At 39.8% G+C, this 19194-nt stretch overlaps 1 protein-coding gene across 1 annotated transcript in view; it reads right to left on the reverse strand.

The window, feature by feature from the left end:
* SAMD13 (sterile alpha motif domain containing 13) overlaps positions 1–19194 on the reverse strand; it is a 65597-nt gene that overhangs the window by 11565 nt on the left and 34838 nt on the right. Inside the window, exon 5 of the mRNA XM_032395918.1 lies at positions 5287–5398. Coding sequence (XP_032251809.1) covers positions 5287–5398 — 112 coding nt within the window. The remainder of the gene's footprint in view (positions 1–5286; positions 5399–19194) is intronic.

The following is a 19194-nucleotide window of genomic DNA, read 5'->3' on the forward strand; positions in this document are numbered from 1 at the left end:
AGATCGCTGCCTTCCATCTTCGTCATGTACAATCTGAGTACGCGAGTCAGACAGATGAAGACATGGAAGTGAAGTGACTACATTATGAGGGACAGAGCTGTCTGGGACCTGCATTAGGGTCCAGTCTGAGTGGTGATGGTGCTGTCCTGGACCGCCAGCATTCCTTAACTGGCAACTAAAAGCACTGTCAATAGAAATGGCTTTCCACCAGAGAATGGTGCTCATTTAGCCTTCAGAGGCTGACACAGTAAACCTTGTCCTAAATGTTCTGTGAAGAAGGCGGAGATGCTTTGGAATGAAGTTAGTCAAAAGGTTCTCTTAAAAACTAATGCTCTTAGGAAAGTAAAATTCCTGAAGTACCTTTGACTCTTGAAAACCAGGCAACCCATATGTATGGGCAAGTGTCAATTTTTTATCATCTAGTCACCAAAATTCAACTGTGTATATACAACATCTCAAGTAGTTTTGTGCTCTGTGCTGTGCATTGAAAGCATACTTCATGAAGGCCAGGTCTAAGCTAACACTTGACTATTAAAGCAACAGCCTGAGCAATATTCTGTCTGTTTAAATCAACATTCATGTTATAGAAATCTGAGTTCTAGAAAGGCAAACTCTTCAGGATCCTCCAGTGACCAGTGTCAATCAGGAGAAAAGAAACTAGGACTCACCACAGCATGAGAGATCTGCCTGCCAGAAGACACTTGGGAAAACAGCCATCACCCCACGGTGTCCATGGGAAAGAGTACTGACAGAGTTGTCATTACTGCCTCCTCTAGGAAGGACTCCCATTGGCTCCTGCTCCTACTGGCCAGTGAACCCTCTGGAGCACTATGTTAATGAGGTCAGTGAGCCAAGGAAGAGGGATATCATTGGTCTTAAAGGCAACTGGCCAGAACAGTAAAACAACTTGAAACCCACATACTACTGACACTGGGTCACGGGGGGTGGCGCAAGGGTCCGGGCGGGGGCTTAGTTAGAACCTCCCTTTTGACAATTATTTTGGCTTATAGTTGTGGCTCACACAGTAGGCTCAAAAGAGGTTTTCCAGAAGAAAACTTGATAGAGATCATTACACCAGAAGGAAATTTAATAGGAATCATTGTCATGTGGCAGTGTGCCTGCTCAGAGAAAAGGAGGTCATGCAAAGATCACCAGCTTCACCAGATGCTTCATACCAAAGAAACATGGGATGCCATTCTGGCCCTTTGGACAAACCTCACTCAATGGCCAGATATCTTCCAGGGAGGTATACTAGAAAGCCACCTCTGTGTCTGGTTGCTACAGCAACAGAATATCCAGTATCGTACTGTGAGACCATACCATGAAGGCGGATATTCTCCTCAAAGTCAGCCCAGCTGAGGGTGGACATGTCCAGCATCAATGTCACTATTTTAGTCAGCTCTAAGTTCTGATCATAGTTCTGGAGGCTGGAAGTCCAAGCTCACAGTGTGAGCATGGTCAGGTTCTTGGTGAAGCCCTCTTCCTGGCTGGCAGGTGGCTATCCTCTTGCTGCATCCTCACACGACAGAGAAAGACAGAGCAAGCTCTCTGGTCTCTTCTCTTCAGGATACTACTCCCATCACGAGGGCTCCACACTCATGACCTCATCTAAATCTGATTATCTCCCAAGGCCCACCACATAATATCATCATATTGCGAGTTAGGGTTTCAGCATACGAATTTGGGAATTTGGAGGGGCACAAACATTCAGTCCACCACTGTCGGCCATGACACTAAGCTCCCCACATCATTGGCAACTGTACTATCCTTTCTGGACCTGCCCTTTTCCAAGGTAGTGTGAGGGTAGTTTCCAGCTCTGTGCTGTTTCTGTCCAATGGCAGGGCAAAGCTTTCCCCAAGGAGATTTCAACATGTAGTCCTTATTGTTTCTCTGCTGTCGTGACCTAGAAGATGTGCCTGGAAGGGTCATGTTCCAAAGGGTCAGTTTGGGCTGGGGGTGGCGGTCTTCCCATCTAGGGTGAACTTGAGGTTCACTGACAGGAAGATCCTTGAAGGTGAAACATAAAGCTTTCTGAGGCATGATGACGGAAGAGGCAGGGTAACCTGGTAAAGGATCCTGATTCTCAGTCCTCATGGAAATCACAGCAGCTACTTATCTTACCAGGCTAAGCCTGACTAGTGGTTCCCTCCTTGCCCTCCCTCTACCTCCTTTAAAGAGAAGAGGAAAGATGATGAGAATTACATGGCAGGAAGAAGATTTGGATCACTTCCAGGGAATAATTTAAGGCAGACTCTTTCTTCCACCTAACTGCCCTTCCATGAGAATGAAGGAGCTTGAGCTTCTAGACCATGCTTGCAAAACTCAAGTGCCCTGGGAATTCATTTCTCAGGCTCCTGAGTTGGGCTCAGCACAGTAGCAAGATGATGCCCTTTGCCCACTTGAAGGACTTCTGAATGAATTGCTTTGGGAGAGTCTGTTCCTTTTGCTTCCCACTAATGCCTTGCCAGAGTGATGTCATCCCCGGGAGAAAGGGCCTGCTCCTGGGCCAAGCTCAGAGCTGGCCAGCTCCATTCTCAGGTCCTGCACAGAATCTGGAAGGCCCAAAGGACACCCCCTCCCCCCCCAGTCTGGGACATCGGCCTCAGAGGAGTCTGAGTAAAAGTCCAATCTGAAAAACGCTTTTGGGCAGCTGGGAATTGGGCCAAGAGACCTTTTAGCTGAGTCCTTTCTTTGGTTAACCTTTTACAATATTATTTAAATTTAATTTTAGAAGAGAGTTATTCAACTGTAATGACACAAATGGATATTACTCTATTAAAAACTAAAATAAAATATGTTCCAGCTGGTAGGCCTTCACCTTTCAACCTGAGCGATTTTCCCCCGATTTTATTATAAAAATTTTCAAACATGAAGTTTTAAGAACATATAGTGAACACCCACATGACCATCACCCTAGACTCTACAATTAACATTTTCTATACTGCTAATCACATGTTTATCCCTCTACTCCTTCCTCTATCCAATTGTCAATCCATATTTTGATGCATTTCAAAGTAAGTTATATAAATCAGTGTATTCCCCTAAACACTTCAGTTTGCATACTACTAATTGCTTCATGTTTTTTTATAATTCCTTTTCTTTCGAGGTAAAATGTAGAGGCTCTGTAGCACACAGACCTGTAACATCGGTATATGCCTGTGCATCTCAGTGCATCTACTGGAAGCAGATATATGTAGCCCAAACCCTCATCAAGACACACAATGTTCCTTCATGCCACTTTCCAGCCATTCTCCACTCCCACCTATCCAGAGGCAACCACTGTTCTACTTCTTGCTACCAATGATGCATTTTCCTGTTCTCAACCTTCATCTAGATGAAATTGCTATGGTCTGAATGTTTGTGTCTCCCCAAAATTCGTACGTTGAAACGTAATCTCCAGGGGGTATTAGAGGTAATTGGTAATGGTGTTAGGAGGTAGGGCCCTTAGGAGGTGATTATACGGATTAGTGCCCTTACAAAAGGAGCCCCAGCTCCCTCATCCCTTCCTCCATGTGAGGACACAGCAAAAATACAGCTGTCTAGGAGGCAGGCCCCTCACCAAACACCCAGTCCACAGTCTTGGTAGTCTTGGAATCCCCAGCCTCTGAAACTGTGAGAAATAAATGTTTGTTGTTCATAAGCCACCCAGTTTATAGTATTTTTGTTATAGCAGCCTGAACAGACCAAGATAGGAACTGTTCAATAAGAACTCCTGTGTAAGGGTTCTCTTACTCAATATGATACTTTGAGATTCATCCAAACTTCTTTACACATTACTAGTTTGTTCCTTTGTATTACTGGGTATATTCCACTGTGTGACTATACCACATTCTCCCAGTGATGGACACTTAGGCTTCCAGTTTTAGACTATTATGAATAAAGCCACTAAGAATAATTTTGAACAGATCTTTTATGGACATATGTTTTCATTTCCCTTGGGTAAATACTCAGGAATGAAACTGCTGGATCATGGGGTAGATGTAGGAGTATTTTACATCCCCACTAACAATACAGGAGAATGTGTTTGTTCTACATCTTCATGAACATTTAAATATATCAATCTTTCTAATTTTAGCTATTCTGGTGGGTGTGAAGTGATTTAAGCTGCTATTTCAGCAAATTTTCCAAATTAACAACAGCAACAACTATATATGTGTGTATATATATGGGGGGGAGGAAAGAGAGAGAGAGATATCAGGTTTGAAGAAAATATTGAAGGAGATTTAGAGATTGAGATATATATATAAAGTTTCCCTAGCCAAACCCAGCTTAAGAGCATAAGAGCTAAATGGATATGGAAGAAGCAGCCAGACACATTCTTCAATTCATAATTCTATCAATTATATTACAATCCTGGAAAAGTAAATGTAATGCTTAGAAAACTGCAGCCTTCATTGATAGGGAGATAGGATCTCTGTTTCCCTACAGAGCTGGTCTGGTGTGGACCACAACATGCCTCCTCAATGTGCTTCCTCATGGTCAAAGCCCCTTGGGCACCATCCTTACAGAGCTGGCCCAGCCTAAAAAATGGAAGTCAGGAATCACCCCAACAATGGAGAGGGACCCCCTACTCCCTCCTTTCAATACCAACCCTGGACCTGAGGGAAGGGAATTAACACTTTGAGGGGCATCAACACTGTGCCAAGACCTACCCTAGGCACCGTACAGACGAAGTTCCTTAATCCTCACACCACCACCCTATTGAGTTGGGCATTGAAGCCTCATGTTGTGGATGTGAAAGCAAGACTCAGAGAGAGACAGTAACTTGCCCAGGGTCACACAGAGTTAGAAGAACCAGGATTTGACTCTAAATCTGTACTCTTTCCACTCTACCTTTCTAAGCACCTGGAACGCAAATTGGAGGGGGCTTCCTAGCTCGGTTGGTGCTGGGGCCAGTAGTGGATGGTGCTGCATGTCTCTAGTCAGATCTGCCTCTCATTTCCCTTTCTTCTTGGTTTCTGCTTTCCAGTGTGTCTGTGGTGAGGGTAGGGCTGTCCCATCTTTCAGAAGATGCAGATGTAACTGAGTGTTAGCCCTCCTTCCTGCAGCTGTCACTGTGTCTCAGGGCATGGGTTCCCCTCTCTCAGGAAGGAGTCATTAGCTCGTCACTTTTCTTCTCTCCTTTCCCACCCAATTCAGTGCTCTGGTATGATCGGTGTTTGATGTGGAGGACATGCAGAGCCTCACAGATCCCTCCCTGCTCTCCGGTCCTCTTCCTCCTCACTCCCTCTGCCCACTATGAGGAAGAGGTAACTGTTCATCATGGGTTTCTCTAGACAGACTTACCTGCTCCTGAAAAGCACTAGCTTGCTCCTCAAATCCTGCTGTTCGAAAATAGTTGACGACATCCATCACGGCCCAGTCTGCAGGATCTGGCGGCCTCCCATTCTCCATGGAACTGCAAAACACAAACCCAGACACTTGGCATGGCAGAGCAGGCAAGAGTGTGTGGCCTGGCTCACTACTCAGTCTCCTAGGGGTAGGCCCTGGTAAGCTTGCTAGAACCATGTCCCTCTCTTCCCTCAAAGGCCCAGATCCCAGTTTACCTCTCAGGAACATAATCATTCTTATGTTTCTTGGGTTCAGGACATAATTCCTCTTACTGGCTCAGGCACTGTTTTCCTAATAAACCATTAGACCCTTCATATGAAGTGCTTCCTCATGAATTGGTTTTTAATCCAGAGATTTTAGGAGTGGTTCCATGATTTCTGGCAACTCACAGGATGATACTCATACTCCTGAATTAAGAAGGCCCTGTACAATATGGCCCCCATGTACCTGTCTTTTGCCATCTCCTACCACCTTTGCCCATCCCCATCCCCACACATTCTCTCTACAGCTGTGAAATTGCAGAGCTAAAGTCATTCCCCCAAATGCTGTGCCCTTTCACAGTTCTGGGCCTTTGCACGTGCTCTTCCAGCCACTTACAATGCCCCCTCGTTTGTCTCTACTTGACACAATCCACCATTCCTACCTACTTCATTCTAGTTCCCATGCCATCTCCTCTGTGAGGCATTTTCTGGCCCCAGGGAACTGTTTTAGTTATAAACTCCTCTGCATTCGAGAACTCCATTCAAACTCCCATTGCAGCATTTTCCACACTGGATTATACTCTCTACTTATTGGACAGTCTTTCCCATCAGAATGGGAGATGTGGGTTAGGGATACACATCTGGGCCAGAACCATTTTATTATTCCTAGTGTCAAGCATATACTTAGGAACTCAACCAATATTCACATGACTAGATGATGATCAAGCATCTGAGAAGTTCTATGGGTAATGTGCCTCAGTGGATTTAGAAAGGAGGGATAGGAAAATAGAGAAAGAATGGCAAGGACCTGCCATTACTGCGACTGCCTCATTTCTCTTCAGGAGTATTTGTCTGGATTTCTCTACACCTCATCCAAAGTGTACATCTAATCACATTGCTCTCCCCTGCTTAAAATCCATCAGAAGCTTTCCATTGCCTTTAAGATGAATTCCAAATAGCTTAACTTGGCTTGGGAAATCCTTCAGAACAAAGCTCCTGCCAGCTCTCCTGCTAGGAATACACTAATGAGCAAATAGACATGGTCCTTACTCTTGTGGACCTACAGTCCTGTGGGGATAGACAATGATCAGTAATCATACAACTAAATGCACAGCTGCACATTGTGGTAAGTGCTATGAAGGAGAGGTACACTGTACTACGGCAGTTTAAGGGGCTAGGGGATGCATTCCTGTGGAAGTTTATCTTGGGGTAAGGTCTAGAAAGCAGCCAGAAGTTAACCATATGAAATCAGGTGAAGATTATTCTAGGCTCTTCGGCAGGAATATATACAGTCAAGGGAGGCATGCAGGTCTTGGAGGCCACACTGAAGATTCTGGATTTTTGTCTATGAGCAATGAAGCTTGCTAAATGGTCTTATGTAAAGGGGGTGACCTGATCAGATTTGCATTTTGAAAAAGAGAACTGGAGATGAGCCAGAGGGGAAGAAGGGGTACCAGTGAGAGGTGGCCTACTCCAATCATCCACACAAGAGATCATGGTGATCCAGACTAGAGTGGTGGCTATGGACAAGGGGAGGAAGTGTGTGGATTTAAAGGATTTTTAACCAAGAAAATCAGCATGACTTAGTGGTGGACTAGACATAGAGAATGAAGGAGATGGAAGTGTCATGGAACTGGATGGATGGTGGTAACTTCACTCAGACGGCACTGCCAGGTTTAGTTGAATACACTGAATTTTGGGTACCATCTACATCCAAGCAGAGATTTAATGTGGGACTGAGTCTGATACTCAAAACAGGTGAATGGGCTGGAGGTACACATTTGGGAGATAGAATTTTTAGTTAGTAACTGAAATCTTGGGAGAGGGTGAGAAGAAAATTTGGCCTAGAACTAAGCATGGGCGGGAGGTTCAACATGCTAGTGAAAGTTGAAAGGATTCATGTTAGTTTTAATGGAAATGAAATTGCCCAGACTCCGAGGATTCCTGAAAACCTTCAAACATCCAAAAGTCAAGGGACTAGCTGTATCTCTGCCTCACTGCCAGCATAATGTTTTGCTCGTAGTAGGAACTTAAAATATTTGATTAAAAAACCAAACTTCTATCCTAACTCAAGATAAGAGAACCTTTAATCAATGGCACACAGGACCAATGATTTATCAACACAACATTTAATTGAAAGGCAATGCTGACTAGCTAATAGTGTTTTCCCTTTGGAGCTTAGAGACTGAATCTATAAACACTGCATGACCATGCACACATGCACTCATATATATGCAGGCTTACTACACACACACACACAACTTCTTACCATTTAACAGGTAATATACAGCGGGGAAAAACTACTTTCACCCTAACATTGCCAAATATTAACTATGTATTTTAAAGTCAAAGTTAAATGGGTTTTTAAAAATTATCCACATGCTGGGATTTTTTCCATCATCCCATTAACATAGGCGATCATGAGCTGACACTGGGCAGTTCCTTTAAGATACCATTTTCCTTCCCTCTCTTGCTTAAGGTGGGTTCGAAGAATGCTTAGAAAGGAGTTCATTTTTCTAACAAGTCTTTTAAGTTTCCTAATCAGCTCACTTCTAGCAGTGAGCAGAAAGTCTCATCGGATATACTTTTAAGTGCCCCAGAAAACATCTGAATTCACTCTCCTTGTGGCTGACTTCAATTAACTGCCTTTCCTCATAAAGAATAGCTATCTAATTGTAATAACAAAGTATGTACCTTGTAATTTTAGGATAGGAGGTTTTCCTGATTCTTATTCCGCTAGGATATGACATCATCACTTCCATAATTGTGAACTATTCTTGAGAATTAGCAATGCGGCAGAGAACAAAGATGTTACAATACTGCTGACAGTGTAGCATGAGGAAGAGGAGCAATGGAAAACCAGGCACGCTCTCATATTTAGGGTAAGGAGACCCATGCAGAAGAAACGAGGAGCATGAAACCAATCAGTGCATTTAGTGATTGATCCACCCTAAGTTTAGGCTTGAGAGCAAAAAACTGCCAAATAGTGTAGAAGACAAATCACAGTGTTAGACTACTCACATCCCGAGAGGAGAAACCTGCCTATCTTCATCTCTTAAGCTCTCCTGCACCTAGCGCAGGGCTCAGGTGCACTGTTGATGAACAGCAAAGCTCTGTTATGTCAGTGGACTAAGAACCAGAGAGTATGTAGAGTCTACAATATGCTTTTCATACATTTCCTATTATCAGCCTCCTAACTCCTTGTCAACTGGCTACTGTAACCTGTATTTAGGAAAACTAAGGCTCAGAAAGGTTAAGAAACTCACCCCAAACCACACAGTAGATAAAGCCAGGATTGGATTCCATATACGCTTGCTTCCAAATATATGCTTTTCCACTCAACTCCTTGATACAACAAATATTTACTTCAAGCCTATCAACTTCTCAGTCCAGGGCTAGATGCAGGGTTACGAGGATAGGAATGCATAGTCCTTGCCCTCAAAGAGCTAGCAATCTGGTGAGGGAAGCAGACATGTAAACAGCTACCTCTAAGTAATACTCGAACTGAGGGCTGCACAAGTGTTACTGAGGATGCACCCGCTGGAGGGCCCAGAAGGTTCTGCCTGATAGGACACCTCAGGATCTTCAACAGCGATTTTGAAAGGCATCTATTGCTCCAAACACATCCTAAGTTAGGCCTTGAGGGGGGATGCCTTGCAGAGGCAGGGACATGCAGGCACATGTCACTTCAAGGTTGTTTATGATAAAGTATGATGAATAATTTCACTGGGGCACCAGTGGTTTTGGTAACAGTTTTAAGGAGACAACTGAGGATGATCAAGGGCAACATGAAAGTGGGAGCTGGGGGTAGGGGCGGAGTGCCGAGGCCACATGAAATTATGAGTACATTTCAGAGGATGGATTTAAGTGTCACCCTTCCCCACTGGGAAAGCCATACGTCTCCTAAAGGACTGCTATTTGTAACCAAACTGAGACACTTTGTTCCCTTTTAAATGGACCATTCTCTCCAAATCTTTTCTTATAACTTATGCATGTCAAATTCCAGAAGGAATTTAAATGGCACTGTTCAAAACACCTCCCAGATGGTGGTTCCCATTGTGGCTGCTAATTTTGACCAATGAAATGAGATGGCAGATATAAAATGATAATCTATTATCATTTGATACTTGTTATTCACTATCATCATAGCAAAAATGTTTCTTAAAATATGCTATATAAAGATGATAAATTCATGAATATTTTTCCAGGTACGGGATCTATATATATATAGTATTTTAACTTATTACAAAAAATTAGCAAGAAATGAAGGGCAGATTTTATCTATGATCCCGTCACTTAATCAAACCAATGTTTCCATTTAACCCAGTCACCATTTAGTCCCTGTGCATATGGGTTAAGTACATCGTATTATTGATAAAAATTATATCATGCATGGATAATTCACACTGGGAAACAATTATCCCTTAATTAAACAATCACCTCATTTCTAAAGAGAGCTAGAGACATAATAATTGGGACAGAAATGCAATAAATAACAATTTGGCAGGTACATGCAGATGGAGACCTTATTGTGAGTGTTTTTCATGTTGACATACTGTAATTTTAAGCGCTGGCAGCAGAAGTCTCCATTTCCTCTTTTCACATTAGTGAAGGCAGGTGGAACATAGTTGAAACCCTTTCTCAGAACCTAGCACGTGTATAGTTTTTAGTACTCATGATATTCTAGATTCTGAGGGTTGATCAGACCAAAAGGAAACTGTGGATAAATATAATCCACATGAGATTTCAAAAACCCCATTATACTCATTAATTGCATTTCTGCTTTAAAGTTCACAGCAAAAGTTATTTTAGACACTAGTTAATATATTATAGTGATATATTTATCACATTACTCTTTTTATAAGGGTAATTCTCAATGTTACTTATGTTTCCACTCAGAAATGCATTCTAATTTTGTAGTGCCTTGATCTTTATAACTTATTTTCAAAATTAAATTAAACTACTCTTTGCCCATCTTAGAACAGCCTTTGGTTAAAAGCAATATAATTCTGATTGTAATAAATTGATATTGATTTTTTTTTTTTTGCCTATGACGTATCTAACAATGAAGCAATTAAATGAGCTTTAGTTTTATCTCTATTCCTTTCTTCCTCTCCCTTCAACCAAACTAGCAGGATTCTGGCTAAAAGGCAGGCCTAAAAAGAGAAAAGATGATTCAAGGTTTCTTGACAGTACATTTTTCATTTTTTAATACTCTGATAAATAAGAGTTGACTGCATTTAGCTGCAGCATACTCAAGCAATGAAAGCACTGAAAAAGCAAATAATTCTTCAAGCCTTCTGTATATTTCAAATTCTTTAGCTTGGCATTCACAAATTTGATTCAAACATAACTTTCCAGGCTTATTTCCCATTCTAAGTTTGTACTGAAATCCAACTGGGCAACATCCTGGATTTTCCCATATCCACAGCTTGGTTATGCTGTTCAGAGCTCTGTTGGTTCAGCTTCCAAAGATCAAACCCTACTCATTTTTAAAAGGTACTGGTTAAAAGTCCTGTTCCTGATATGCCCAATCTTTTGTTCCAAACATTAATTAATTTTAATCTGCTTACTATAAGCCAGGCACCTGATGAGCCATGGGAACTCATCATCTAGCGAAGGGGAAAATCTCAACTCAGCTAAATGATGAAGAAGGTTATGGTTATGTGTGTCCCCTGCCTTATTCCAAAAAGTGGTTAAGGAGCAGGAGGAATTGAGAGATGGAGGAAGGAGAGCAGAGAAGAGTCACTATGGCAAGGTGAGTCAGGCTGTGCTAGGTACTTAGAGAGGCTTCGGAACTCTGAATCAGAAGAAACACCAGGAGCAGGTCCCAGGGACAGACAGGACATCTTCCTGCATTTCTTTCCTCTGTAATAGATACCTTCCTTCAGGCTGATGGCTCTCCTCTGAAATCACATGGCACTCTGTCTTTGACATATCTCTGCTGATAATGTATCCCCAGCACTCCACCCCATCTTTCTGAAAACAAGGGTTGTCTCTAACTGCCTCTTTCCCTACCTGTTCTCAACTTTGTAGTACAAAAAAAGACCTCTGAACAAGTGTAAATAAGGACACTCCTCTCAAGAGGATTCAACGAATTAATTTTTTATTCACTATGAGATCCAAGTCATGCCAAAATTCAGGCTAAACACAAACATGCGTATATTTCATATCCCAATCAAAACTAAAGACAACTGTGCAAACACCATCTGGAGAGCTTTCCCTCCCTGCTCTGAGCCACGGCACAGTGGTCACTATTCCAAAGGACTTAGGTGTGGCTTTATTGCTTAGACAAACTCGGTTTTCCTTCTGTAGGGATATCAGTAGCGTGCCAGAAACTATGTAGAAAACAACAACCATTCAGGGCTGATAATGTATAAAACATATATAATGCATGTTTACGAATTTTGCTGGATTTGATGAAACTCCTGTTGTTTTCATGTTTTGAATGATATGCTTGGCTGACTCTATGGTCTTATGCATTTTACTCTTTCAAAATGTACACTTCTTTAAGGTAGTCATTTGCAATAGACATAACGGTACAAATCAAAACAATAAACAGACTCAATTCTTAAGTTATCATTTAAGGGAATAATGAAATATTTATCATAAGGCCATATGACAAAAGTGAATTGTGCCCCCACCCCAACCAATTCATATGGTGAAACCCTACCCCTTGATGTGATTGCATTTAGAGACAGGGCTTTTAGGAAATAGGACAATTAAGGTTAAATGAGGTCGTAAGGGTGTGATCCTAATCCAATATGATTGGTGGTCTTATAAGAGCCAGCATGCACATACCGCAGGAAGTCCATGTAAAGACCTAGTGAGAATGTGACCATCTACAAGCCAGAAAGACAGCTCTTATGAGGAACCGAATCTGCTGGTACCTTGATCTTGGACTTCCCCATTTCCAAAATTGTGAGTAATAAATTTCTGTTGTTTAAACCACCCAGTCTATGGTATTTTGTTATGGCTGCCTGAGCCAATACAGTATATATCAGAGCGAACAGATTACTATAAAATATTAAGGAATAAATTTTACCTCCACTAAGAAAAAGAAAACTGTACCAGTTACAAGTATCACCTTTAACTCCTATATATCTTCTGCATTCAAGAAACCATATAGCACCCTAACTTATCCTACCAAACATATCTGCAGAAGAGTTATAACATCAGATTCTGATTAGAAAGGTTATTTTTCAAGTTTGAATTATGGACTCAGTTTACCTCCCCTCCCCTCCTATTCTTTTCTTCTTCTTCTTCCCTCCCTCTCTCCCTCCCTCCCTCCCTCTCTTCCTTCCTTCCTTCCTTCCTTCCTTCCTTCCTTCCTTCCTTCCTTCCTTCCTTCCTTCCTTCCCTCCCTCCCTCCCTCCTTCCTTCCTTCATCCCTTCCTCCCTCCCTCCCTTCCTTCTTTCTTTCCTAACAAACCATTAAGAGGCATTTGGTATTTAGCCACTTAAAATGTTTTGGGAGTTTTATTTCCCTTGCTTTTAGTATAGAGATTTACCATCATGATCACCTGCCTATTCCAGATTGCTGTTCCCTGAAAAGAACAGCATGGTGGGAACCATCATTCATTGCATTCAGGTAGAGTCAAGCAGTGTGGTTGTGGGTCTGGGAAAGGTGGACAGAACAGATGAGAGGGGCCTGATGGGGAGAGAGTACCTAGGAACTACCTAGCAGCTGGATACAATTCCCTCACTGCTTTCAAATAACATCTGTCTAAGGACTGCTGATTACTTACGCAGTACCACAAAAGGACAGGAGTAGGAGTAAATGAGCAAAAGCTGAAACCCAGTGATCAGACACACAATTATTTCTATCAGTTTCCTCTTCTTCCTTCGCTAAGGAGCCAGGCAAGTGTTCCAGGCAAATAACCAAGTATCCTATATCCCATGAAGTTCTTTATTTAACCCTAGATGTGACTGCTTCCCTTAGAGATGGAGACCTGAATGGTGGATTGTTGTACCCATAAGCATTGTTAGATTTTTTTTAATGAGGTTAAATAATAATAGCCATTGTTATTACTGTTATATGAAAAGTCTCTTTGATAATTCTATAATAAGGTCAGCATTTTGAAATTCTAACAATGCTAATAATAATTTCTAATTCTACCTTAATATTTTACTTTTACCATTCACCTGCTAACCCTCTAAAATACACATGGGCAAAAAGTTAATGCTTAGCTTAATAGTTACTACAGTTAAAAAAAATAGTTACTACAGTTAACAGCCTCTCAAAAGTTAGTTTTACACTATTAAAGCAAGTTAAAAATTTTATAGCACCTGTTACAAAGAAAAGTATCACTTTACTAATTTAGTTCCAAAATAAAAAAAAAAAAGTCTTTCTTCAAAATGAAACCATACACTGAGTGCAAAGGCAGAGGATATGGTGAGATATGGATGCAAAAAAAAGACATGACATTAATAAGAAACAGCTTCTTTTGAAAGTCCTGGGGCGCCTGGGTGGCTCAGTCAGTTAAGCATCTGCCTTCAGCTCAGGTCATGATCCCGGGGTCCTGGGATCGAGCCCTGCATCGGGCTCCCTGCTCAGCGGGGAGTCTGCTTCTCCCTCTGCTCCTCCCCGCATTAGTGCTCTCCCTTTCTCTCTCTCTCAAATAAATAAATAAAATCTTAAAAAAAGAAAGAAAGAACGAAAGTCCTTACTAAACATTGCTACTGTGAGTTTTCTATTGCAGTAGAACTTCCCCACTGAGGGGTGAGGGGCATGGTGGTAGTAGAGAAATAAACTGCTTCCTGTTGAAAAGCTGCTAACTTATTATAAGCATCTATTGTGTGGGAGCACTGGTTCCTCCTCTATCCTAGAAGAAAATGAAAGAAGGAAAAAAGTCCCACTGTTGAAAAAGGGAGGAAGACTATGTGAATAGCAAATAAATAAATAAATAAATAAATAAATAAATAAATAAAATATACATATATCTGACATTGAATACTTGTGATTTGTACAGATAGGCACATACATGTAAAATACCTAGAATTTTTTTTTTAGAATTTAGTAAAAATTCTAACATTGATCTAACATGTCCAAACATAGATCAATGATAAGAGTGTCATGTAACAAGGTTTATGATTAATCCAAAATCTGTGCATCTACAATCCACAAAAACAGAATACTATAATCCCACTTGTTCAATAAAAGCTTATTTTATGTGTCCTTTGAATATATGTGTACATTCTTGTGTGTGTATGTACGTGTATATTCTTGAATACATGTGTACATTCTTGTATTGTATGACTACGTGTGTACCTATGGATACAGAAAGTATTTGTATACAAACTGTCTACAGGGATATAGTCCAAACTATTAAAATGGCTCCCTCTTAGTTATTTAGTTAGTTATTTTTGAACTTAATAAACACCCATGAACCCACCAGGCAAAATAAAAGTTAGGATCTTGACAATAACCACATCTCTTCCCCCTCATTCCCCTGACCTGAGGTAATCATCATCCTGTTTCATATTCATGTAACCTTTCTCCTGGTACAGGTGTGCGAGAGCTTCACCTGGTTATATACCTATGCAATATGGTAACCACTAGTCCCAGGAGGCTATCAGGCATTTCATATTTGACTGAGGAACTGAATTATTAATTGTATTCAATTTTTATTAGTTTAAATGTAAAAATTTGAACAGGTATAAAATACGTTTCTGTTAAACACACTCCATTGTTTTGGTGTGAGAACATTTCACTTTTACTGCTGCATCACCTAGGCTAATTTGTTGAAGTTTTTCTATCAGATGCATGTGTCCTCTCTAGTATTACACATAAACACATGGCCAATCTAGTTGGTATCAACTGATTGATTCAGTTCAAATTATGTTTTCCTACATACACATGTAACACGGTAATGGGTTTGATGTAGATAGCTCAAGTTATAGGAATCTCTTTGTATGTCATAAGTGGTTATTAAGTTGACATTCTGAAATATTTTAATTATAATAAATATTTTTTAGTTAAAATAAGTATGGATAAATTTTGAAGTTTAAAAAGGTAGCATACTACTGATGCGGAATTGAGAGGAGATGCAGAAACTAGCACTAGAACCAGAACAGTAAAGAAAAAAGGAGGCTGGAAAAAAAAAGAAGAAAAAAGGAGGCTGACTGAAAGTATATTGGAAATTTCATGATGAATAGCAATTGAAATTTGCTGGAGCAGAGCAAAAGGAAAAAAGCTGTTTGTTGGTTGTGTAAAAAAATGGTAAATATAATAAAATGGACAGTATTAAGAGACATTTTCAGTGAACATATAGTAAATTTGGCAACTTTCTTCTCAACAATCAAAAAAGAATTAATGACATTAGCCACTTGAATTCATAATTAGATGTCCAACAAAACGTTTTGAAGTGATTTCAAACAGAATCTGAGCTTATAAATTTGTATAGCTATAAATGGCTTGGATTCTTGCACAAAAAAGAAAACAATTTTTCCATAGACATCTGGTTATATTCAGTTTTCTTAGGATATTATGAGAAAAGACTAAAAAGGTACTTCACAAAAAGTGAAAGATTTTTCAGTCAAGCCACCCAACAACTGCCTGAAGAAGACAAAATCTTTTAACAATATCTAAGATCAACTGGTTCAAAATTTGAAAAACACAATTACTTTTCTTTAGCTTTAGATGAATAGTGCAACATAAAAGACATTGCTCAATTAATACTTGAAGTATGCTTTGTCTCAAAAAACTTCCAAATTTATGAAGAAATATTGTCAATTTATGGCCCAAAAAATTGAACTCAGACTTTAAATATTTTTAAATCTTTTACATCTGTCAAAGAAGAATTTCAGCTAGATATGAAAAAATTAAAATATATTCTGATGGATGGTATTTCAGCCACATTAGCTAAAATAATCTGGATTTAATTTAATTCTAAAACAACTGACTGTTTCCTTTATTGCTTTACTCCACTGTATGATATTCATGTTCAGTTTTTTAAAGCAGACTCTTGAAATGTCATGGATACCATTGTTAAATCATTCATTATATATTTAAAATGCTATGGATCAATGCCAGATAATGGAATTGTGAAAAAAAAAAAAAAAAGAACACAAGGAGTATAATGATGTGTATTCTTTGCCAATGCTTGTTGGATAAGTCCTAAAGAATTTTACAAAGAGCTACTGTATTGTTCCAATTCAAGATTTTATTAAAGCAAATGATTGCTTGCCAAATTTTCAATGAAGATCAAGAAATGGCACAGTATATTATATCTTCTCATTGATATCACACTACATGTGAATGAACTAAATTTATACCTCCAAAAAAAAAAAGAAAAGCTAATTTGTGACCCAGTCAAATAGGCATAAAATTTGAAATTGAAACTTGTCAGAGTATACAATACTGGAGGGTCTTCTTCTAAAAAAGAAGAACCAGTTGTGTCAATGTATTGGCATATAATATAAAAATAATTTTTGGTACTTGATTCATTTATTAGAACTTTTAACTTTGGAATTACTTGGGTATGTGATTCTACCATTTTTTCAACTGTAAATCTTATGAAATCTAATACAGATCAAATATTTCCAGTGAAAATTTTATATCCAAATTGAGATATAAAGCACAAAATACACACTGGATTTAGAAAATTTAGTACAAAACATGTAAAATACCTCTTTAATAAATATGGTTTTTACCTCCCAGAGCTTTAGTTTTCTCATCTGTAAAATGAGAATAATAACAAATACCTCAAAATATGGTTGTGAGGATTGACAAGTCTCACACAAAAGTACTAAACATATGAAGGGACTTCATAAACAGTAGCCTTGCAAAACTAAAGCTCTGATCAGAAGTATGTGGCCAGTGAATAAGAGTTATTATCCTAGACTTCTTTGGAAATGACCCTTTGTGACAGTACTTTCCCTAGTAAAGCAACTATATTTTCCATGCCTGGAAATAAAATGAAAGCAAAACAAGCCCCAGTTTCGGCAGATCTCAGAAACAGCCATAAGAGCCTATGTTTTGTGGCTTTTGAGATTCTATTATAATCTAACTCTGCACTGTCCGTTAGGTTAGCCACTAGTCATTTGTGGCTGTATTAATTAACTGGAACTTCTGTTTCTGGTCAAGATGGAGTAACGAGGCCCAGATTTATCCTTCTGCCTAAATAATTAAAAAAGTAGAAAAAAATATATGAAAGAATGGCACTCAAGACATTGGACATTTCCATCCAAGGGATGGAAAACAAGCAAGATAAGCTCTATTCACTTACTGCCTGAAGAAAGAGTTTAGAGTCCTGAAGACTAGAGAGGAGAGAGTTCGCAGCACAAAAACTCTGGAGATCTGCAGAGGCCTCCCTCAAGTCCTCAGCAGAGCACTGATTATCACATACATGTGAGGAAACTGAGTCTGGGGAAAGAACACCCCAAATATTTAGAAAGCAAAATTCTCAGGGATCATGCAGGGATGGGAAAAGTGCTTGTTTCCAACTGCCAGAGAGGAAAGCCTCATAATTCATGAGAATTGGCTAGAGTATGAAGATGGGTCTTGCCTCAGTAAGAGGGGAAAAATACCCTTAGACTAAATGCAGCCCTAGTCTTGCCTAACAAAACTTAAAAGCAAGACGTAATAGGATCAAATTGTTTCCAAGTAACCTAATTTCATCCAGCACAGAGATCAGGTATACTTATAATTCCTATAAAATATCCAGCACCTGTCAAGGTAAAATTCACAATATCTGACACTCAATCAAAAATTACCAGGTATGAAAAGTAGTAGAAAAATACAACTCATTCTCACTGAGAAATCAGTCAACTGAAGTGGACTGAGAAATGATAGAATTAGTAGACAGGGACACTGAAACAGTTACAATGACGTTACTTCACATGTTCAGAAGCAAGAGCAAATACTGAATATTTTAAATAGAGATATCAAGGTATAAAAATAAACCCAAGTTGAACTTCTATAGATGAAAACTACATTGTCTGAAATGGAAAACACACTGAGTGGGATTAACAATAGATTATATATTTCAGAAGGAAAGATTAGTGACCTTGAAGGCAAAATAATAGAAACTATCTAAAATGAAACACAGAGAAAAAAGAATGAAAAAAAACCTAGGGCATTAATGAATTCTGGCACAATATCAAGTGATCAAATACAACATAATTGGAGTCACCAAACGAGGAGTGAGGGAAACAAAAAATGAAAACTAAGTCCATTGAGCCAAAAAACAAAACAAAACTCCAAGCACAAGAAAGATAAAGAAAACTATATCAAGTCTCATAATAAAATTGCTTTAAAATCAATGATAAAGAAAAACATCTTAAAAGCAGACAAAAAGAGGGGCGGAGCAAGATGGTGGAGGAGTAGGAGACCTGGATTTCGTCTCCTCTCAGGAATTCAGCTGGATAGGGATCAAACCATTCTGAACACCTACAAACTCAACAGGAGATCGAAGAAAAGAATAGCAACAACTCCCTGAACAGAAAAGCGACCACTTTCTGGAAGGTAGGATGTGCGGAGAAGTGAATCCGAGGCGATATTCGGGAGGATAGACGGCGGGGGAGGGGCCTCCGTCGGCCGCTTCTGGCAAGTGATAGAGCCGTGGAGCACAAAATCGGAACTTTTAGAAGTCTGCTCCGCTGAGGGACATCACTCTGGTGGCTAAGTGGGGGGTGGAACCCTCGTGGGACAGTGTGGTCT

The sequence above is a fragment of the Phoca vitulina genome, unplaced genomic scaffold (assembly GCF_004348235.1).
Source record: "Phoca vitulina isolate PV1807 unplaced genomic scaffold, GSC_HSeal_1.0 scaffold2, whole genome shotgun sequence".
NCBI lineage: Eukaryota > Metazoa > Chordata > Mammalia > Carnivora > Phocidae > Phoca > Phoca vitulina.